The 24140-nt window shown below is 44.1% G+C and overlaps 1 protein-coding gene across 1 annotated transcript in view; it reads right to left on the bottom strand.

Moving 5' to 3' along the window:
- Positions 1-13121, bottom strand: part of SRGAP3 (SLIT-ROBO Rho GTPase activating protein 3) — a 291016-nt gene extending 277895 nt beyond the window's left edge. The window contains 1 exon segment of the mRNA XM_042449920.1: positions 12309-13121. Coding sequence (XP_042305854.1) covers positions 12309-12375 — 67 coding nt within the window. The 5' untranslated portion in view covers positions 12376-13121.
- Positions 13122-24140: the final 11019 nt, after the last annotated feature.

Genomic DNA, 24140 nt, shown 5'->3' on the forward strand with positions numbered 1-24140 from the left:
TTTTGACAGTTACCCTCTCTGTTTTCTACAGCTCTTTTACTTGGAGGAAAATTTTTGACATGTCAGTTTACTACGATACCTTTATCTCAAGGTAGACAGAAACATTTATCTGCTGGAAATAACTTGTTAGTTTCTCCTGACTAAATCCTCCTTTTTCGTCTATCATTTTGCAAGACACTGCAGTGAATCCCATCCCCAATGAAACTTCTTAAATTCTTTCCCATTATCATTTTCATATGTCATCTGCCCTATTTCCAACATGCTGTTTCTTAACATTTTTCTTACTCCGTCTTACTAGCTCTCTACATTTTGAGGAGCTGTTATTGTCGTTGAGAATAAGCAGTTCACATGTAGTTGAGCTGCATTTTTTAAGGGAGCCTCAAATTATGTTCTCCATCCTATTGCCTTTGGAGAGGTTAAGAGGACAAATGACTAAGGGAAACACACAATTTAGAGGTTACACTTGTTATAAATATACACAAAACAAACTCAAAACATAAACTGAAACAGCTGCTTTTTATGGCCACACAAGGGCTAGAGAGCCAAATGCAAAAAATTATAATCATTTTAGTATATAGGGTGATCCAGAACAGCCAGCACTGGTATCAGACCTTCAACAGTCTGTGAAGTCGAAGGCTTTCATGGCCAGGATCCATAGTTTTTTGTGTTTTTTTCAGGCTATGTGGCCATGTTCTAGAAATCTATCCTTGGAGATAGTTTATGCTGGCGAAACATCAGGAACAAACTCTTCTAGAACATGGCCACATAGCCCGAAAAAAACACAAAAAACAGTCTGCTCGAACAGCAGATATATTACCCAGCATTTTGGGAACAAACCCCACTCCATCCTACATTTTGAAGTCTGCAGACTTCATTTATAGATTGACCTAAAACCTATGGTTAGTCCTGACTAGAACAGACCCATTGAATCTACTGGATTTAACTACAGGATGACCCACCAGAAAGGTTTCTGGCCCCTAGCGTTCTGCTTGCAAAGACCCAAGAGAACCAACGGACACTACCATGAACCCAAAAAATCATATGAGTCCTTACGAATGAGTTGGTGTCTGGAGTTTCAGATATTACAATGGTTCAAAAATGATATTGTACTATCACCTGACCACACTATGACAACAAAAAATTTCTTCCTTTGACTGCCACACAAAAAAGCATTTCCAGAAAACATCCCAACATTCTGGAGCAGGTTCTGAGTTGTATGCAGGAAGGAGGGGTCTCTAGTGAGGGCAAAGGCAAAAGGGATTATTCCATGCCCAGATTCACCACTAAATACAAGCTCCCCAGTGAAGCCTCTAGTCCCCGGGTTACGAAAATAATTCGTTTACCGCCGCGGGATGGCGTTCGTAACCCGAAAGATTTCGCAACCCGAAAAAGCCATAGCCGCTCTAGCTGCTAAACAAGCCGCCGATTTCGTGCGAAAAACGCCCCGCCGAAAAGCAACCTACATTTTTTCTTTCGTAACCCGGAAAAAACACTTCGTATCCCGGAACCAGTTTTTTTCCTATTGATTTTTTTTCGTATCCCCGGAAATCGTTTTCTAACGCGGTGCTTTCGTATCCCGGGGTACCACGTGTATTAGCTATATAGTGTCAACTTTAATCAAAGCATAACAAGGCCGTTCTAGACGGGCCTTTAATACGCCCCCCTCACTGCAGGGTTGGCCGAGGACCTACGTCCATACTGGCCTCACCCATAGCACGTGATGGGGACGTAAAAATGGCAGCACCCTATACACATGGGCACCGCCATTTTTACATGCCAGACGTTTAGCATCCGCACGTCCCCTTGCGCTTGCGACGTCATGAGTGCGCCATTTGCGCACTCGTGGGTCGCAAGCATGACACAAAAAGAAGCCGCTTTTTGCGGCTTCTTTTTCCTCTGCCGGGAAGCCTCCCCATTTGGAGGCTGAGGCTTCCCAGCAGCAGAAATGGAGGCGGCCACCAAAGATTATTTTTAAAAGGTGTTTAGTTGTTGTTTTACTTCCAAGTCCAAACAAGCACTGCCATTACAGCACTATAGTCATGTAGAATGTCAGCCATTTGGCATCTCGCACTATGTGTATTATTTCATATCTTATTTTACATCTATTTACACCGCAACCTATATCAGTCCTCCTTACTTAGATTTCCTGCTTCCAGTTCACTAAAATGGAAACTAGCAGGGCAGCATTGTTAGATTATCTCACCAACTAAAATGTGTGGCTGAAGGTAGGATTTTTTTAAACGTTAGTACAAGTATTTTTTTATTATTTTTGAAAACTGCTACTCAAAAGCATCCTCTAAAACAGGGGTAGGCAACCTGCGGCCCGCGGGCCGAATGCGGCCCAGCGAGGCCTTGGTACCGGCCCCAGCCCAGTCCTGCCACTGATTGCCACCGGCGCCTTTGGCCTCTCGCGCGCAGGGGCAAGGGGGGCAATTGTCTATAGACGCCTCAGAAAATGCATTTTTATTAACATTTTTTAAAAAATCAGCAATTTTATTTGCGTGTCCTCCACTTTTTTTAAAAAAAAAAAGTGTCCACCATTTGAAAATGTTGTCCTACATTTGTCCCGGTTTATTTATTTAATTATTTATTTAATTATTTAATTATTTATTTTTTGGCTTCGGCCCCCCAATTGTCTGAGGGACAGCAACCCGGCCCCCGGCTCAAAAAGGTTGCCTACCCCTGCTCTAAAAAGAAAAAGAGTTATTCCATGTTCTCATATACAGGAGGAAATATCTATGCCAAAGTAACATCTGTTATGATATATATCTCTCACCTGAAAATGAAAAAAAAATGTGATTCTTGCTTCAAGAGAACTATTATTTTTTTTATTCGTATGCATCCTGTCTTTAATCAAGTGACAACCCCAGGCTTGACAAAGAAACTATAGACATTCCAGAGATTTTTGTGGTGGCCTCCAAAATCCACCACCTTTAATCTCTTTGTCTCTGTTCCCCATCCTTTCGCCAGCACTTTGGTATGCAAAACCAAAGTGATGTGCCAATTCTCAGTTTACATATATTGGACTACCCTTACAAGTGTCTAAGGAATTTAGTATATTTATAACACATTTTTCCTCTGTCATGGAACTCTAGGTGGCATACATGAGGCCCCACAAGAGTGTGCCATTAACCAGACCAAGACCCACCTAGCTTCAGCCAGGAGGCTACATGTTCTACATAATTTCCACACTACCTGCTTTTGGACTCCACTGCCTCTATTTCTTCGCCATTTGAGCTGTGGGTCCCATTTAAGCCTTGGCTTCCACTGCACAGTATTTTCTTCTTCATATTCTTTATTTTTAATCTGACTTGGTAGTTTTAATTGTGGTTCACCTTCAGCCACTGATTTCCAGGACAACCTAACTATGCTAACTCCAAATTTCCTGAGCTTTTCAGCAGCTGATTTAGCAGTTCCTTGTACTTTTAGATACAGGCAATTACTCTGTTTTAGGTTTTAAGTCTGCAATATATCATCTTCTTTTGTTTATGCTTGGAGGTAAATGAATAAATGCAAAATATGCCCTTTCAAAAAGGAACAATTAAAAGTTGCCCTATCCTGGTCTTCCTGCATTCTATAGAAGAATTGCTTACTGCCTTGAATCATCAACTACACTGTAATTTGAGTGCCGGGTTTTGTAACACTAAGATTATAAACATGATACAGGCAGTTCTCCACAAACTATATCTTTGTTAATTTTCCCCATTTTGTTTGGCTTCAACGTTTAAAATAAGCAAGCGATGTGAGCAGTGGAAACAAAACACTTAATCATTTTTCACTTACAGTCACACAAAAGGAAAAGATGTGACAGTATTATTCAATCCATAATAGTAAAGCTTGGGCTCTCCTGTATTAGTCCACAATAGAAGAGGACAACTTGAAATTCTTGAGGGATTGTTTAACTGAAACTCCTATGAGCTCCAGCCAGGCTAAGCAATGATGTGGATTGAGAAGAACTTAAAGTTCAAAAACATCTAGGGATCCACAAATCTAAATCTACCATACTTGAAAAATTCATCAGATTACTAATCAAAGAAGTTGTAAGATAAACAAGGCATCATCATCATCATCATCATCATCATCATGATTTCTTTATATTTCCCGCCTCTCCCCACAGATTGAGGCGAGATTATAACAGAAATAAAATTACAATGAGACAGTAAAAGTTTATATCAACCCCCAAGCCCTCCCACCTTATAATTTGCTACTTTTAGATGCAACCAAAGGTGAGTTTCCATAAAGTGTGTCAAACATCATAGAGTAGACTATTTTAACAAAGGCATGGGAAGTACTGCTGAATTGGGACACTCATACTACCAGCAGAGACATGCTACTACATGGTTACTAGAAACTGTGAACTACCATTTCCTGTCATCCAGTATCTTCACCTCTTTGAAGAATCTCTCAATCATCTTAACCTTAGCTTCCAGCCCGCTACCCACTGAAATCAATCATCCCCACATTCCTTAAATCTTATTGTCTAGATTACCACCTCTGGTGAGCCCTTTAAAAGCCTCCACAGTATTTTATAACTATAGGAAAGATATCTCATATCACCTAGAGGAAGGAGGTTGGGAATGAAAAGAAAGAGGAGGAAATACTCCATATAATCCCTTTCATACTGGAAAGAAATTGAAAACCCCAGTTCCCTGAGACCATGTCCAGAAACAATTTGAAGTATTGGGACATTCCCTGAATGGCACATCACTCTGGTGCCTGAAGATTTGACAACAGAAATCTACAGATATACTTAGGCCACCAGCATCTGATGGACAGATAGTGATGGGAGAAAGAATGGTTTCCTGGCACTGCCTCATTTGTGGAACTGTTTCTCCCTAAACATTTGCCTGGTGCTTATCTCAATGTCTTTTTAGTGCCAAAGATAGATATTTTTATAGCCACTACAATTCTCAGATTTACCTGTGCTGTTTTATGCTGCTTTTATTTCACTTAATTTTATTGTATGGAGTGGGTGGGTTCTATTTTACTTGCGAATCATCCCAAAAATGCTTATTATTGAAGGGTGGCATATTTGTTAATAAATGAAACAGTAAAAAAAAACACCTTTGTGCAGATGCTTACATCTTATTCTAATCTGAACCTACCTCATGCCTCTGTGATACAACAGGCCTTTGCCCGGTTATTTTTGCCTCCAACAACTTGCCACTATGTTGCATGTCACATGCTGAATGTGTCCCTTTTCGCCTCTGTGAAGCTCTCTCCCAAAATAAAACTCAACTGTTCTTTGGTTCTCTAAGAACAGTTTGGGCCTGTTGAGACTTGCCTTTACATCCACTAACCCTACAAAATATAGGATACATCTTAACAAGCTAACAGTGAAGTTACATGTAAGGAAATTCAAAAGACACAGATGACAGTGCTCAGTTGCCCCAGGCATATCCTGAACTACCAAAGAAACAGGAGCCCTTTTGGTATATTAAAAAGCACACAAACCCATTGATGTAAACATAAATTCTGAAATCCAGGAGCTCATCACAATAGTCTCCACAAGCCACATATCCCAAGAACAGTAAAAAAAATACAGACAGATTTTTTTATCCTGTCTATAGACAGGAAACAGCTGATAACAACAGTTATTATTATTATTATTATTATTATTATTATTATTAACCTTTATTTATAAAGCGCTGTAAATTTACACAGCGCTGTACATACAATCTTTTTAATTGGACGGTTCCCTGCCCTCAGGCTTACAATCTAAAAAGACACGACACAAAAAGAGAAGGGAAAGGTGGTGGGGAAGGGGCCTCTCTAGTAGGATAATACAGTACAGTATCCTTACTGGCAAAGGACATTTGGATTTTCGTTGGGGGCACACACGATTGCATGTGAAAAGGAAAGAGAGAAATACAGAATTTCCCCAAATTGTATTCATCTATTTTATATCCCACCCTTCTTCTGACATGGGACCCCCCATCATAAATTAAAACAAGGTACATTTTAAAACCTTATGAAAAAAGACAATTAAATAAACTACATCAGTACTTTAAAATCATTTTGAAAATATCACAGCAATGAAAGTACAGTACAAACACCCCATTAAAAGACCTTACAGCAGAGCCATTCAACCAAATGCTGGTTCAAAAAAAATGTCTTTACCTGATGACAGAAGGGGAGCAAATAATATAAGACTACCAAAAAAAATAGGGAAGAATTCATTATCTCAAAGTCCATAAACCAGTTCTGGAAACCTCCCAGAGCAGCTACTTTGCTGAGTCTGAATCAGACATACCAAGACCAAACCAACTCCCTCCAAAACTAGTGCAGTCCACCACAGACTGCAGCTAAACTTAGGGGAAAAACGGGGAAGACTGGGTGAGAGATGGTATCATAGTCTCTGCTAATCTAGAAATGCCCACACTTCAACCATGCAAGCCCTGCATCCACCATACCACAATATAAATGTTTTAGGAAATAAGGCCATTATTAAGTCAGTCATAATTTGCATTCAAGGTAAACATGTAGATATAATCTCTCTCTCTCTCTCTGTGTGTGTGTGTGTGTGTGTGTGTGTGTGTGTGTGTGTGTGTTTGACAGAGAAGCACTGGATATCACTGGTTGGAGAGAAGAGTAACAGCAGGATAGGGCTATCTGGTCATTTTTACACATCACCGGAGGCTTCTGGCTGGCCAACATAGCTGGTCACCATGGGAAGCAAGATGTTAGACCAAATCATGAGTGGGCAACTCGTTTCCCTCTGAAGATTGTTGGACTGCAGCTCCCATGACGTCTGGGCAACAGAGATCTGCAGCCCAAAATCTGGAGGGCCACTAACTCCCCACCCCTGGACTAAATGGTCTTTTGTCTGATCCAGTGGGGCCCCTTTTAGGTTCAACTCAGGAATTAAATAGTGTGTCAAAACACACATATTAACCCTGTCAGCAAAACTGTTCCTCATTCCTTCTCAGCCGAAAGTGCCAGCGTTGTCAGTGAAAAGGAACAATGCATCAAGTATACCCTACAGAGGTGACAGGAGGGAAATAAGGAAAATACATTATGTCCAATATGAATGGCATGAAAAGTAATGGAAAGATTCTGTGCGTCACATGACAAGCCTAGGGGTATACATAGCCAATCAAATGTTCCATGGAACACAAAAATGTGCCCTTTCCAGGCACCTTGCTGCACAAACTGGAGATTTTACATCTCAAGTTTCCCATTCCCAATCAGCAAGCCACTGGTGTTGATCACAGATAAGAATGTAATGCAAGGACTTGACTTGTGCAGCAAGATGCCTTTACATTTAGCCAACTTCTGACTCAATCCCCATGGTAACACTACTTTACATGCTTCTTTGTTATGTACCTTCTTCTCTCTTTGCACAATGGGAGTGGTTACTGCGTTCTTTGCAATAACTAAAGGAAGATGGTAAATGTTATATACATTTCGAGACTTCGGTGCACCTCAACTCTAATCTGCACTGTAGAAGTAATGCAGTTTAACACTGTGTGAACTGCAATGCTATGGAATTCTGAGATTCATAGTTTTGTGAGATAGTTAACTTTCTCTGCCAGAGATCTGGTTCCACAACAAATGAAAAATCCTAGGATTCCATAGGAAGGAGCCACAACATTTAAAGTGGTGTCGAACTTCTGTAATGCACTCTACATGGTGCTACCCTTGTGCCTAGTCCGAAAACTTCAATCAGTCCAAAATATGGCAGCCAGGGTGGTTGTTGGGACAGCTGGAGGTAACCACATCACTCCTATCTTAAAATCTCTTCACTGGCTGCCTACTAGTTTCCAGGTACTGTAGAAGGTGCTGGTTATGATCTTTAAAGCCCTACATGGCTTGGGTCCAACCTATTTGCAGGATCGCTTCCTTCCCTATAATCTGCCCCACACACTCAGGTCCTCTGGGAAAAACCTTCTTCAACCAATAAAGGCTAGGTTGACAACGGTTACCAGAGGGCCTTCTCATCAGCCGCTCCCAAATTATGGAATGGCCTATGGGAAGAGATCCGGAACATCACCAATCTTGACAGCTTTAAAAGGGCTGTCAAGATGGATCCCTTCCGACAAGCCTTCCCTGAATAATTCATCCGGTCACCCATTAATTCTTTTAATTCTAGTGATTGTTTAATAGTTATTTTATGATATTATGGTTAGGGGAGGAATTAATGGGAAGTATTTTAACTCTATGCTGCATTTTATATTGTGTTTTAATTGATGTTGTAAGCCACCTCAATCCTGCGATAGAGGCGGCATATAAATAAATTTATTTATTTATTTATTTATTTATTTCTGCCATGTATTAGACCTCGGATATAGCAAATGTCATGACTGCTCAATGTACACAATCACATTGAGTGGAGATAGAAAGTTCTCCCAGGATATGATACTGATGCTGGATATTCTAGAACCCAGGTTCAAATTACAAGAGGCAGTGATACATCTAACAATGGCAGGGACACATTGAGGTAAGCAGACATAAGCTAGTGTGACTTCTCCTTACCTGTTTCCTCAGGACACAGCATGAGTAAAGGGTGAGTGCTCACCTTAGCTATTTTAATCTAAGATAGTGCCATCCCTCCCTCCCTTTATTTATTTTCCACCTTTAACAGGCTGGAACTCAAGGCGACTTACAAAAAGAAAGAGAATACAATAAAACACAAAATTAAAAGCATACAAAACTTTAGTTATTCAAAGTGGTGGGCCCTGGACCAGTGCCAGTCCCTGAGTCACTGGCTGCATGGTCAGTTTTGGGTCTCCCATTTTAAAAACTAGACATGTTGGAGCAGATTCTGAGAAGGATGATGAGGATCATAAGAGGTATGGTGAACAAAACATATAAGGCAAGGTAGAAGGAGCTGGTCATGTTCAGCTTGGTGAAGAAAAGTCTGAGGGGTGACATGATTGCACTCAAAGGCTGTCACAGAGAGGAGGGGGCAAGCTTGTTCTTTGCTGCCTCAGAAGTAACATTAGGTCCAATGATTTAAAGTTAGAGGAGGGTGGGTTTTGATTAACCATCTTGACAGCGAGAGAGGTTTGACAGTGGACCGGTTGCCTAGAATGGTGGTGAGGCCTCCTTCTCTGGGCATTTCTCTAGATGGAGATCCTGCACTGAACAGGGGGTTGGACTCGATAGCCCATGAAGCCCCTTCCAAGGCTATGATTCTATAAAATCTCTTAAGAGTTTCCAAGAAGGTAACAATTAAATATAGACAAAGGGCACAAATAAGGTTCCTAACACATGGGGAGGGGAAAATTCCTGGTCCCCCACATCAGCCTGAGAAACACTGATGTAGATAATATCAAGACTGCCTGAATTATATATAAGCAGATGAAAACTGGCAGACCGAAGTACACTGGTACCCCGGGTTACGAAATTAATTCGTTCCGCCGCCGCTTTCGTAACCCGGGATACTTCGTAAGCCGAATAGCCCATAGGCGCTAATGGGGAAAAAGCCGCGGCTGCGCCGCGGCTCCATTTGAAACAGCGCAGGGGTTTTTTCGTAACCCGAAAAAACCTTCGTAAGCCGAAACAATAAATCCCTATGGGATTTATTCGTATCCCGAAAATTTCGTAAACTGGGTATTTCGTAACCCGGGGGACCAGTGTATGTGTTTTGACAGTCAAATCAATGTTCAAAGCCAGCAAAGAAAATACTATGAATGCAGAACATACACATGCAAAGGTGTAAGATACAAAGTTAAGAACAACCTCCCCCCCCCTCTCAATCCCTTTCTTGAGTCTGGCACTAGCTCTATAGCAATAGCAGTTACATCTACTGATGCAAGTAGCAGCACAGTCTATTTAAAGCATCTGGGACATGATGGGGGTGAAATTCACCTTGAAGCCAACTCAACCAATCCTAGCTCTGCAGCTTTAAAGCATGCCCTGGACTTATCTCCGTGGCACAATTAGTACTGTATTTGGCTTGCAAAGTGTGCTCTGCTAACCAGACTTAAACCTAACATGCAACTCCTTTCGCTATTTCTAAATATATGTATTTACAGGGGGGGAAAGGTGTCCAACTATCAATCCCTGTTCTCAAAGGCATGCATCATTTTATGCACCCAAACATACAAAAAGAATACTGTAAGCTGCTCAGCTACTGGCTCTGAAGTAACCGCTGACTAAAGCACAATATTATGACAACAGCAGCAGATTAAGGAGCTTCCTGTAGGAAGTAGTATAGGACATCCCTCAACAATTACAAGGGATAAGAGATCTTTTATTTTAATTATAACCAGTCAGATCTTGCTTTCCTTGAAGTTAATGAGGGAGAAAAAAATTCCATTGACATCAAGGGAGCCAGGCTTTCATCCTGTCTGTTTTGGAGAGTGATACAAAATTGCATTCCCAGAGGCTCATGAATGTATTGTCAACTCATCTGTCACAGAGTATTCATTGCAAGGATTCTGCTACTCTCTACATGGAGTTAGGCCATTTTGGTTGAACAGTAGGCCTTCCTCACACACATACAGTCACATGCATAAATCTATACTGCAGGGACCATACATGAGCCTGAAAATTTGCACAGTATCACAGAGGTGGGAAACCTGGGGCCTTCCAGATGTTTTGGACTACAGCTCTCATCATCCCTGAGCATTGGCTCTGCTGGCGAAGGTTGAAAAGTCCTACACCATCTGGACGGGCACAGCATCCCAACCTTTGCTCTTAACAGGGGTCTGTTGAAAAATACACAACCCTAGTATACACAACCCTTTCTTCTTCCCTCCCTCAAAACTACATGGTTTGGTTTTTAAAACAGAGCATCCAATCCAGTTTGGCAAAGCTGAAGCTTGCCATGTACGTTGTTGCCACTGCCACATTTGCCTGGCATCAAGATCAGAGAAGAAGATTCGGATGGTACTCAATGACAATTCTGCAACCAAACTTTCCACCTGAACCAATTCTACACAGTGTTGGCACTACTCCCCACCAACACCAAGTCGGTGCCCGCAAAGCCAACCCAACCGTTACGCTTTCGGACTCAGCTCCATCAACAATCTGAGGATTAGGGAAACATAAGTGGATGCTGATAACGCCTGTCACATAAGCCATGCAATACAAAGTGTACAGTCAGTACTGTGTTTAGATTTACGCACCTCACGGGCCTTGATTTCTCAATGGGAAGGGGGAGAGAAAGCCAAGCACTGATGTCCCTCCCCCCCTTTAAACGCTTCCTCCAACACAAGAAACACCACATAGTTTTGTGGGTCTTACGTTGTGCCAAGAGTGTTTCTTATTGAACACAGAAATGGCTTCTTCGGTTGTGGCACAAACAAGCCATATCCCACAGCTCCTAAAGCAAGCAGTGCTTTTGCCCGAGGGTGTGTCAGAGGCGTTTGAGGATATGCAGAGAAACACACAAATGTCCAGGTTCAACCTTAACGCAGAGAACATAACGGGGGGAAAGGCAGGATAAAAATGAAATAACATAAAATAAAAATAAAAATGAACATTGCTTCCTTCCAACCCTCATTTGTGAGCCCTTCCCACTCCCCTGAGTGGAAGGAGCTAGAGCTCAGGAGAGGGGGAGAGCAAAATAATAATAATGATAGTAATATCAATAACTGAAGAAAGGGGTCAAGGCGGAAATATTCACACACACAGGGAGAGGTTGTTGCCTAAAGGAGAAGAAAGAGGCATCACTCTGGGAAATCATGTGCACAGAGAAGACATTTACTCCCTCCATAGAGGCTCAATGCCAATGCAGCCACCACCATGAAGCCATGTTGCGTCCACACTGCGCAAATAATCTGGTTTGACACCGCTTGGACCACCCTGGCTCAAGGCTAGGGCATCCTGGGGATTGAAGTTTATAGTGTGTCACCACAAACTTCAATCTGCACAGTGCCAAGGGGGTGCAAGCAGTGTCAAACCGGATCCTTATCCGCAGTGTGGATGAGGGACACCTGGGTCCAAAGTGCAATGGGGCTTCCGTCCATCATGTATCCTGAGAGGGACCTGGCCTTAGAGGAGACCAGAGGGAGGAGGCCCTTCCTCTGCTACACCTTGAATGGGAAAGAGGGAAAGAAGAGACACCCAGCCACACAACTGCAATGCAGCTTTTCCGACCCCTACAGCACAATCCAGTGCAAACACACCAACACACACCCAACACACACACACACCCCAGACCTCTTGCCTAGCCTTTGCGGCGACGATCCTGGGGTTTTCCCCCATCAGAAGCCCCAAGAGGCATCAGAAGAGGCATGAACACAATGAAGCAGCCAGGGAAAAGGGAGGAGAGGAGGAAGGAGAGCAGGGCTTCCAGCCCCCTGGCCCCCCCGCCGAGGCCCGCCCGCCCCCCCCCCCCCCCCCTTGGCTCCCCTCACCTTTGACTTGCGCCTCATAGTCCGCGATGATCTCTTTGTCCTTCTTGAACTTTGTTTGCGAGGACATCTTTGGAGAGCAAGAGCCAGGTCCCCGCCGGGTTTTCCTTTCCTGCCTTTATTTGCTCCTCTCTCTCTCTCTCTTTTTCCTTTTTCCAGAAGGAAGAAGCAGCAGCCAAAGGAGCCTCAGCAGCAGCCAGGAATGGCTCCCTTTCCTTCCCTTTCCCCTTCTTCTTCTTCTTCAGGGAAGAGAGAGAGAGAGAGAGGGAGAGTTCTGCAGCAGAGGAGCCCAAGCGATGTCCTCTCCTCCTCCTCCTCCTCCTCCTCCTCTGCCTCCTTCCCTCCCTCCCTTCACCTCAGCATGGGTTTCTTTTTCCCTTCAGCCCCCGCCGAGCTCGGGCAGCCCTAGAGGAAGGGGCGGCAAGGGCTGGAAGAAGGAGGAAGAGGGAGGCTGGCGCTTGGCTCCCTCGCTGCTCGGGGCGCTGGATCCGGGGAAGGAAGGAGGGAGGAGGAGGAGGAGGAGGGTGGCAGGCAGAAGGGTGTGTCACCTGCTGCACCCAAAGAGGGGGCTTTGGGCTGGGGCCAGGGAGGGAAGCCCACAGAGACTGAGACACACAGACACAGCCGCCCAGAAGGAGAGGCAAGGCTCCAGGCAGCCGGGGGGGGGATTCAGGGAGGGAAGCAGGGAGAGGGCACCCGCCGCCACACAGCCCTCCACAGGGAGCCACGCCTGCCTGCCTTCCCTCCTGCCCTCTCTCTTCCCTCCTCCCCCTCTCTTTCCCTTCCTTCCTTCTCTCCCTACTTCCTTCTTCCCTTCATCCTTCCCTTTTTCTTTTCCTTTCCCTCCCTTTCCCTTCCTTCCTTCCTTCTTTCCTCCTTCCCTCTCTTCCCTCCTTTCTTTTCCTTTCTTCCTCTCTCCTTTCCTCCCTTCTTCCCCTCCCTTTCTTTCTTTCCTTCCTCCTTCCTTTCCTTCCCTCTTTCCTTTCCTTCCTTCCTTCCTTTTTTCCCTTTCTTTCCCTCATTCCTTTCCTCCCTTCTTCCCCTCCCTTGCTTTCCTTCCTTCCCTTCCCTTCCCTCCCTCCTTTCCTCCCAAGGGGAGCTAGTGCTGAGGGGGCCAAGAGCGGGGCTGGCCTGGGCGCCCTCTCTGCCTGCCTCCTCCTCCTCCTTCCCTGGGGCTCCTCCAAAGGGTCGGGACTCGGAGGGGAGGCCAAGGGTCGGCGGGCGACGAGGGAGGGGAGCGGGAGGCCTTGGGCTCCAGGAGCCCTGGCTGAAGCCCAGGCCCGCCTTCCCCGCCTTAAGCGTCCCCTGCTGCGCCCGCCTTCCTCCTCTGGCCAGAAGGGAGGACGAGGAGAGGGGCCGGGGGCTAGGCCAGGGGAAGGGCCCTTGGTTCTCCAGTCCGGTCTGGCTCTTGGCTATGGGATTCTGGGAGTTGGAGATTGTTGTGGGGCCCAGAGCGGCGCTCTGGGCCCACAACAAGCTCCAACTCCCAGAATTCCATAGCCTTAAGCCACAAAAGAGTTAAAGCGCTACCAAACCAGGTTATTTCTCCAATGTGGTTGCAGCCCAAGCCTGAAATCTTCCTGGAAGCCAAGGTGACTAAATTGAGGCTGTCATACTTTGGCCGCATTGTGAGAAGGCATTGTGAGAAAAGACATAAGGTTTGGGAAGGTAGAAGGCAGTCGGAAAAGAGGTCCGTCAAGGAAGCCATGGCTCTGAGTCTCTGCAAGACATGAGCAGGGCTGTTGAAGATAGCGGGACTTGGAGGTCTCTCATTCATAGGGTCACCAAAAGTCAAACTCCTGACGTTTATCACATGAAGGCGATTGGAAATTTATCCCCTGAATGTCCTGGAAAAATCACATAATTACATATAACAATTTCACTCGACGTCACACAAAGCCCACCATTAAAGCGGTCACAAAGAAGCATTAATGTGCATCCTTTTATTTTGGGGATTTCAGCAACAAAGCATTTCTGATATCGCTTTATTTGCACAATTGTGTATGATAATTCACACAATTACTCATCATTTCCGCTTCATTTGCGGGATGCTTTAAATGCCCTTTAATCTCTCTTTAATGCCAAAATCAGCCTCAGTGTGGTACTCCGTCAACTTGACAACCACTAAGGACAACAACAATGATTTCTAAACATCTTTGCCTGATGAAGAAGTCAATGACACTTCCAAAAGTTGCAGGAATGGATGTGTTTCATGTATTTTGGTCAGCAAATGAAGGTATTGCTACAAGGTGGAGCAAGAAGACAAACAAATGGGTTCTAGAACAGAGCAAGCCTGAACTCTCCCTGGAAGCCAAGATGATCAAATTGAGGCTGTTGTACTTTTGACACATAATGAGAAGGTAGGCCTCATTAGAAAAGATAATAATATTAGGAAAGGTGGAAAGTAGTAGAAAGAGAGGAAAGCCACATGCCAGATAGATGGCCCCGGACTCGCAGGACCTAAGCAGAACAGTGGAGGAGAGGGGGGCTTGGTCACCATTAGTTGGAGTCGACTCAAAGGCAGTTAAGAAGACCACAAGGAAGGCACTGTCCCTGGGCCTTAGAAAGACAAGCATCCCTGTTTGGAAATCAGATTTCTTCGAGTTGGAGAGAATGGGAATGATTCTATAAGAGCACACCTGCTCTATACACAGCTTCCACTTTACGTAGAAGCCGTGCTGCCATAGAGGGTATGGCACGCACACACTGTGCCACCGCTTGAGTTTACGTGGTATTTGCCTTACGTGGGGGGGGAGTGTCCGGAACAGATCCCCCCGTAAGGCAAGGCTGCACTGTAATTCTATAACGGAGCGGAAAGCAAAATGGGGGTAGGTTTCACTTTGTAGTTGTCATTTGCCACAAACTTGTCTTCAACTTAGGGTAACCCCTGGATAAGAGGAAGGAACTAGCAAAGCCCTCTCTGCCTAAGGAAATCCAGTGAAATTCATGGGTGGCCATACATCAATAGATGACATGAAGGTACATACACATACAGATATAATATGGATGAGAGACCTCCAGTTCACCCCGCAATCACCACCTTGCTCAGACCTTGCAGACTCAGAATTGTGGCATCCTTGACTGAGGGCTGGTACAGACCAGCACAATACGGAGGCTTCATGGGGGCGTGGTGTTCTCTACATGAAGTTGACCACATGTATACTGATCACATGTGTGTGGCTTCACGGCACTACAGTGCTGTGGCATTTAGACGGTGTATGCCACCACAGCGCTGCAAAGCCCCAGCAGGGCAGGAAAACCTGCTGCAAAGAGGAGTGGCAATTTGTTGCTTCTTTTTTATAGTGGCAAAACGCTGGCGTGGGGCCGCAGTGTGCGATTGCCATGGCACCCACTAGGCTCTTTCAGGAGCAGCATTTGGGCCAGTCTGTTTCAGCCCACAGTTTATCCACCTGTCAGTGGCATCACTAGGGTTGGTGTCACCTAGTGCTGTAACTTGTGGTGTCCCCCCCCCACAAGCACATTGACCTTCTCTCATAAGACACCATATAGAAAGTTTAGTAATTTTTTTGTACTAATGTTACTCATAAATTGTAATTACTGTAGATCATTAAATGTGATTGGAACATTGGCAGTTCAAGGTCCAAGTGCTGCATGATGGGTGAGCTCCCATGACTAATCCCAGCTTCTGCCAACCTAGCAGTTCGAAAGCATGCAAATGCAAGTAGATAAATAGGTACCACTTCAGTGGGAAGATAACAGTGTTTGGTCCAGTCTTCAGACAATGCTGGCTCTTCGGCTTAGTAACAAAGATGAGCGTCGCCCCCTACAGTCGGTTATTACTAGATATTCATGTTTAATAGTTGTTGTTCCAGATTTTCCCGAAGTTAAAAAGTGGTGCCATTTTGCCATTTTTTGTTAGTGTCGGGTTAATGCCAAAGTCATGCAATGTTGACTGAAAACATTCTTGCTCTTATGGGATATTCATGGATTTAAACCCTATTTATCCATGGGATTTGGATGCTTCCCTCCCATGTGATAAACTCCTATGTGTGTGCCATTTTTTTTGCTTTCCCATTTTTTAGCTTTCTTTAATTCATGCTTCTCACATTCAATTCCTCCTAGATACAGTGTAAAACTTCAGACTTTTCTTTGACCACTGCACATGTCAGCAGCAGGCCATCCTTTCTGCCTAGTAGCTGTTTAGCACATTTACCATAGTCTGGTTTCTCAACAAAAGCCTGTCTGACTTAGGAGGCCATACCAGCAGCAGTGCTACCAGCAACCTAGCCTCTTGTATCACAGGAGCAGGCAATCCCACCACCACAGAAAGATAGTACCTAGGTGGGAGATTTTGCTTTATATTGTTGTATTTTTGGCCTTAATTTTATTATTGATATGACCTGTTGTTAAGCACTGAATATAGAATTTCTGAATTGATCTCATGGAGAGTTTGTGGCTGCACATGCACTGCATAAATAATCCAAGTTGACATCACTTTAACTGCCATGGCTTAAAGCTATGAAATTCTGGGAACTGTAGTTTTGTGAGACATTCAGAAGTTAAAGTGTTGTCAACCTGGAATATTTCTGCAGTGCAGGTGCAGCCTTAGAAAAGGGTGTGAAGGATTACTTGAGTGGGAAGAAAAACCTGCGTTTTTGAGTTTCACTTAATCCAATGTTAAATAATTCATGAAATCCATCTGAACCCTTAGAAACAGCCTAGTGGAAAATTAGAATTTTTCTTAAAATGATTTCAAACTGTATCAAAATGGTATCAAACTGCATTATTTCTGCAGAGCAAATTAGACCCCAGGCTCAAAAACAACCATCTGTGACATGACAAATTAGTCATGTCTCTGAAGGCCTATAGGAGAGGAGACCCATTCATAATGGGTTGCCAGGGTCATATGTTCAGTTTGCATGCAGCCTGCCTATACACCAAAGTCAGCCCCAATAATGGGTTTTACTCCTAAGTAAAAGTGCATAAGCTTATAACCATGAAGCCCAATCCTGTGGCAAAGCTAGGTGTCAAAGGACCTAGGCATGCAAAAGATTTAACTTTGTTTAAGAGTAGGCTTTTGATTAGAAAGTACCCTGCAGCCACCATTCAGAGGGGAGTGCTCACTACTTAGGATTGCATCTTTAGGGCCCATTCAGACTACCTTTTGTACCGTATTGTAACCCGGATTAAAAGTCAGAAGTTCCCATTGGCACCAGTTTAAACACATCAGAGTTAGGGTCTTGCACACCCGATCCAGGGCAAATCCCCATTAGAGCGTTTTTTCTGAAAGTGGATTATTTCCTGTATCTTTTCGAAAAATCTGTTTCTTCCCTGCTGCTGGCAAATGGGAACTTGGCCCCAGTCATGATCGGATCAAGTTCAGGGGAGGGATTCAGGTCAGAGGGAGGGCAGAGGGAGAAATATGCCTCCCCTCTTGCAGGCAGCTTTTACTCTCTCTTTTTTTGTAATTTTATTTTTGACAGATTATGTGAATACTTGTTCTACAGGTGGATACATATTGATAGAATGCGTCTGCTTGTGCTACATTTCCCTTTCGTTTGCTTGCTGCCGGCACGGCACGGCACTTTGCAAGTGGCATTTTTTAAAAATTAGTGTGTGTGTGTGTGTGTGTGTGTGTGTGTGTGTGTGTGTGACAGAATATGCGAATGCTTGTGTTTCCTTTTAAATTTGGCAAATTGATACAACGTGTGAATGCTTTTGCTACATATGTGTATGTAAGGAGAGACAATCGGCAATCAGAGGGAAAGCAAAGAAAGAGGAAGCAGAGATGGCATTCTGAGGTGAGGTATTATTATTATTGTGAGAGATTATGCATATGCTTTGGGCTGGAAGGGGAGGGAAGAGGATGGCATGGGGGGAGGCAGGGGCTTCGGAGGTGGCATTGGGCTTGAAGGGAAGGAAGGGAAGAGGTTCAAAGAGGAGGAAATGCTGGACTGGAAACAAAGGGGAAGCTAGAGGCTGGCATTCAGAGGGAAGGCTGTGGAAACCCATAACTTTGGGGGAGTCACACTCTCTCAGCCTCAGGGTAAAGGCAATGGCAAATCTCCTCAAAACCAATCTTGCCAAGAAAACCCCAGGATGGGGTCGTTTTAGGGTTACCATAATCTGTAAAGACCCAAATACAAACAACATACACACACACCTGGTTTTTAAATTTGACAAGTTGACAGAATATGCGCACACTGCTGCCAGTTTTTTTTAAAGGAGGGGGGAAAGCACCCATTCAGTTGGCCAATGGTTGTAGGATACGTCACCTTTAACGAAAGCGGAAGTGAATTTGATTGACAGCAAAGGAGGCTCCATTTTAAAGTGGTACTGCAAATGTGAACTTCAGAGGGGCAAATTGCATCAATCGTGGTAAAGGGTAGTGAGAACTTCTACCCAGGGAGATTCGGTATAGGGGCAACCGGATCTGCTCAGTTCTATCCAGAGCAAATGGGCTAGTGAGAATGGGGCCTTAGAAGATAGCAATACTCACCTGTCTTTAAAATTAGCAAAATGCATCAATGTAAATAAGAAAACGGAAATCAAGTCTGTCTTTTCTCAGAAATGAATGTCTAATCTGTTAGAGAAAAGCTATAGTGCCTCATTAGATTAGTTCACTACTGAGTTCATTAACAGACTACAGATCTTTTAACTAATTAAAAATTTGTTCCTGATTAATGAGACAGATTTTTTAAAGTAACTATTTCAAACAAAATACTTCTTCGAAACTGCAGATGGTACATGTCATCTTTAGAAGAAATATTTGTCTCTATTTGTTTTACATGTAAAAAGGAATGCAACTTCTCAGATGGTACCTACTTCGATATAAATATGTGAAAGTGGATTTGAATATCTGTTGTTTTGAATTTAAATTGGCATGATTGGACTTCCACAATTTCTTAAACTGGATGATACTCCTAGATAACTTGGCTCTGACCATCAGTTGCCCAGAAAATGTTTAGAATACTCCTCACTGATTTACATGAGCAATTTATGCCTGTGGACTGCTTACTTCTTGAAAGTTAGTAGAGCACCAACCAAACAAATCTGCAAGATCCATCTAGATAAGTTAAGGCTAGAGGAGTGTTTTATTGTTTGTTGAGACCTAAGCAAGCAAGGTGCCCCACTCTATGCAAGTTTACTCAAAACCAAGATCCTCTATATTCAGTTAAGTATACAAAGGGATCTTGTAGCCACTATGAGACTGAGTGAAAGAAGTTGTAGTATAAGCTTTCATAGGCTTGGTCTACTTACTCAGATGCATGGATATAGTCCAACTCAATGAAAGCTTATGCTACAACATATTTCACCCAGTCTCAAGATCCCTTTGTATACTGATATTCCAGACTAACATGGCTATCCATATTCAGTTAACTTACTCCACAGTAAATACACGTAGGACTTCACTCTACATTCTTTCTGCCACCTTGGTGCTTTACAGGACAAACCATGCAATTCCCGGACGCAGCAAGAAGCTGCTACAAAATGCAGCTTCTTCTTGCGGCATGGAAATGGCACCGCAAGTGCCCAATCGCGCACTCGCGGTGTCACTTCCGCCGCATGACGTGCGGACGCTAGGCGTCTGCGACATCAAGATGGTGGTGCCCGTGTAGAATGGGCACCGCCATTTTGTACGCGCCAAATGCATACTAGGGTTAGGGGCATCCGGAAAGGACGCCCCTTTCTAACCCTAGTACATGCGCGGCACGTATTTTACGCCCATGGGAAACAGGCGTGTGTTTGGTACTACTGCTATTTAATGTATATAAATTTATGTTGTGGAAGTAAGTGAAATAAAAATGATAAAATAGTTTACAGTGTATTCAAAAGTTCTATAGAAATTATAAATAAGAATTAAAGATCCATTAAGATAAAATATTTAAGTGCATAGTGAAGTGCATATGATCATTTGATTTTAATGGAAAACTTGTGCACACTTATCTGACTCTGGATTGCGCCCAATATGAAAATGGGCTCCAGGAAAGCAGATATGAATACTGTACATGCATTTGGAGGGCTCTCATTGGCATGGAATCTCTTTGCATTTGTGGTCACTTTGAGTTATGATACTATCACCCTTGTTGCACTTCAGCTTTACTGTAATGTATGCTGAATATTTAATTACTACCAAGAACAGGAAAGTTAAGTTGCCTCATAAAAACTAAGCTAGACATTGTCTGTAAGTACAGTGTCCAAAGGCCTGGAAGAGAAAGGGATTATTTTCAGTTTGGAATAATGCACTCTCTGTCTTTGTGGCGTTGTGACAATTATTGTGTGTATATATACCTTTCAGTCACCTGTTGACTTACAGCAACCAGGTGTGTTCCATAAGGTTTTCTTAGGAGTTTATCACACTAGTGAGATTCCATGGGAAAACAGGAGTTAAATGTTTAAGCCAACAAAAACCCTGGAAATGCCCAAAGTTTATCACATGACGTCACATCCTGGTTAGTACGTGGATGGGGAATTGCCAATAAATATCAGGTGCTGGAAAGCAGAGAAAACTGGCAGCTTTTTATGTCCAGAACAACCCGAGAGTAAAAAAGCTGCCGTTTTTCTCTGCTTGGCATTTGGATTAACTTCGTGTTATTTCACTTGGGCAGTCCCTAGTGTGATAAACTAACCGAATTTGCAAGTTCGGTTTAAATTTGAATGTGCTTTAAATCACGTTTAACTCCCATTTTCCCACAGGATCTCCCCTAGTGTGATAAAGGCCTTAGGCAAGAAATACTCAGAGATAGAGGTGGCATTACCTTTCTCTGAAATATGGCCTCCAGCACCTGATATTTATTGGCAATTCCCCATCCATGTACTAACCAGGATGTAATTTCTTCCCTGTTGTTGTTGTTGTTGTTGTTGTTGTTGTAGGAGCCTTCAAGTCAACTCCAACTTATTGCAATCTTCTCCTAGGGTTTTCTTGAATTATTCTGAGAAGGTTTGCCATTGACTTCCTCTTAGTCAGTGGGCTTCCAATGGCTCAGCAGAAACTGAAACCCTGGTCTTCCAGAGTCCTAATAATACTCATACTGCTACACCACTTTCTTCCTGCACTGTGAGATATTTTCCTCATTGGATGGCTATATACTTCTCTTATGGAACTCTCTTCAACTTGTAAAGTCTACTTGGTAATTGTGAGATACTAAGTATTGTGGGAGCAAGGAAGATTGGGGTGGTGAGCTTTGTACACTGGTGCTGTCATATGGACACACTTTATTATATTACCATGTGAGAATATGACAGAGAATTGTTTGAAAATATTACCAGCAGCAACAACAAACTATATATACATGATAGGAGGATATGACCCATATAGAGAACATACAGTACTACCAAACAAAAGGCTACATAGCCAAGTGGTATTGAAGAAGCTTGTATTTAGTTGTCATTTTAAAATGATGCTTGTTTTGTAGCTCCCATAGTATCACAGCAATCAGAAGTTTAGTTGGAGCAAGGGGTAACTTTAACACATTTTGCATATGCATCTACATAGCATCTGTATTTGGGCTTCAGGTGTGTGGAATGCCAAGTGAGCGTGCATCTCATTCTGAAACTGGGTGTAGTTCCAGGCTTCTCGAAATGTTCCTGCAGTGCCAAACACTGACACACGTTACTGCTGTAGCATGAGCTTTATTGGTGATAAATGATACAGCAGATGGTAGATAGCAGACAAGCAGTCCAGACCTTTCACTGATAGGATGCAGTGGTAGAAATGGGCCCCCAAACAAATTCTACCGATATTATTCCTCAGCTGGTGATCAAATTCTCAATTGCTGGAATATATGAGGAGATTTTAATATATGATTGCTCTCAGGAAGGTTTCTTATTAAAGGGTGTGTGCTTTGTTTGTTTTTTAACTTTTATATATTTTAAAAATAATTTTATACTGTTTTAATATGATTTTATACTCTTATAAATGTGATAATTCTAATTGTGTTGGGTTTTAACTGATTTTTCCCCCCTCTAAGCCGTCTTAGACCCCACTGTGGGAGAAAGGAGGCATATAAATATAAATGTTTATATAGGCTCAGTACACAGTTCTCAGACTGGGCTATACACTTTGGGCCCTTAGTTCAGGAAGGCCTGAGTGAAGAAGTGTATCTATAACAGGTGCCTAAAACACAGGTCCAAGATACACTGCAGAAATTTGAGACTTTAACTGCCCCTGGCTTAATGCTAGGGAATTCTGGGAACTGTAGTTTGTGAGACATTTAGCCTTCTCTGTCAGAGAGCTCTGGTGCCACAATAAACTCCCATTCCCAGGATTCCTTAGCACTGCAATACAGCAGTTAAAGTGGTCTCAAACTGGATTATTTCTACAGTGTATTTTGGACCATAGTTAGCACCTCCCAAATATGTGGAGAGGGACATTCCAAAAGGTGGGATCACCTGGGTTGGATAGTTTGGCCTGAAAAGATTAGACATGCCACATTAGCTATTTGTGTATTTCTACTTGCAAAATGTTTAGAATGACCTATGATGATAATCTCTAACAGCAAAAGACCTTCATATTATTTAGGGCAGGGGTGGCGATAATGGGTTCAAAGCCATGATGGTTGAATGTTGTAGCAAATGGTTTAACTTAGATGTTACTTTATGGTGTTGAGCAGCGGTCGGCAACCTCCGGCCCGTGGGCCTAATGCGGCCCGCAGACGCGGCGGGACCGGCCCACGCTCGCTACTGCCGCCGATTGCTGCTGCTCCGGGCGCCATTTTGTTCTTTAAAGTGGCGGTGAAGTCTCGCGCGACGGGAAAAGTCGCGCGAGAGTTCGCCGCCATTTTGATGAACAAAATGGCGGCGCCCATCTAAGAGGCCCGGTGTGCTCTCTGGAGCCTTGTTTGAGGGCTTCAGGGCCGCACCGGGCCTCCAAATGGGTACCGCCCTCTTCCCTCCTCCTCCTCCGCCCTCTCCCTCCTGAGTCTACCCTCTTCCCTCCGCCCTCCGCCCACCTCCCTCCTTCTCTCTATGGAAGAACGGAGGAGAAGGAGGAGGAGGAGGCAGAGAGCCAGAGCGCCAGAGCGAGAGCCAGACCCATAGCCACGGCCAAACCCACAGCCACGAGAGAGGTTGGTTCATTGGGGGGAAGGGGGTTATCGGAAGAGTGTGTGCATGAATTTCCTCATTCTTTTGTGGCTTGCTGGTAGCTTCCCTGATGCAAAAACTGTTGTTATTATTTATGTGCCTTGGTATCTCTTTCCAACCCCCCCCCCCCACAATGAGATGCTTGCACCTTTGTGGGTTGAGAGTGTGTGCATGTATTTCCTCATTCTTTAATTTATTTTTAGGCTTCAGCTGAAGGAAGGGAATGAGGAGGAGAGGCCAGGCACATGCCTCCTTCTCCTTACGGGGCTTTGGTGGAAGCTCCGCCCCCAGCATGAGGCTCTGCCCCTGGAGGGAGGAAGCTCCACCCAGCATGTCGCCCCGCCCCAGAGGCTGGAAGCTCCGCCCTGGTGTGTGGCTCCACCCCCAGAGGGTGGAAGCTCCGCCCCAGCATGCAGCTCCGCCCCCGGAGGGTGGAAACTCTGCCCCGGCGTGCAGCTCCGCCCCCAGAGGGTGGAAGCCCCACCCCTGACTTTGGCCCCGCAGTTGTCTGAGGGACAGCAACCCGGCCCCCGGCTCAAAAAGGTTGCCTACTCCTGGTGTTGAGAATGGCATGTGGACTAGCCTGGTGCAGGCTTTTCTATCTGGTCCCCTGATGAAGCAAAAGCTATTTGCATTGCATGCAGGTTGTCTGATGGCAATTCTAGAAAGAAACATCAGATTGTGACAGTTAAACCAGTGTGCAGGGCAGGTGGCACTTGGGTTAGAATGGATAACTTGTTCCAATCAAGACAGCAGATTGGTATAATACTGAAAGTGAAAACATTAACA

The sequence above is a fragment of the Sceloporus undulatus genome, chromosome 2 (genome assembly GCF_019175285.1).
Source record: "Sceloporus undulatus isolate JIND9_A2432 ecotype Alabama chromosome 2, SceUnd_v1.1, whole genome shotgun sequence".
Lineage (NCBI taxonomy): Eukaryota > Metazoa > Chordata > Lepidosauria > Squamata > Phrynosomatidae > Sceloporus > Sceloporus undulatus.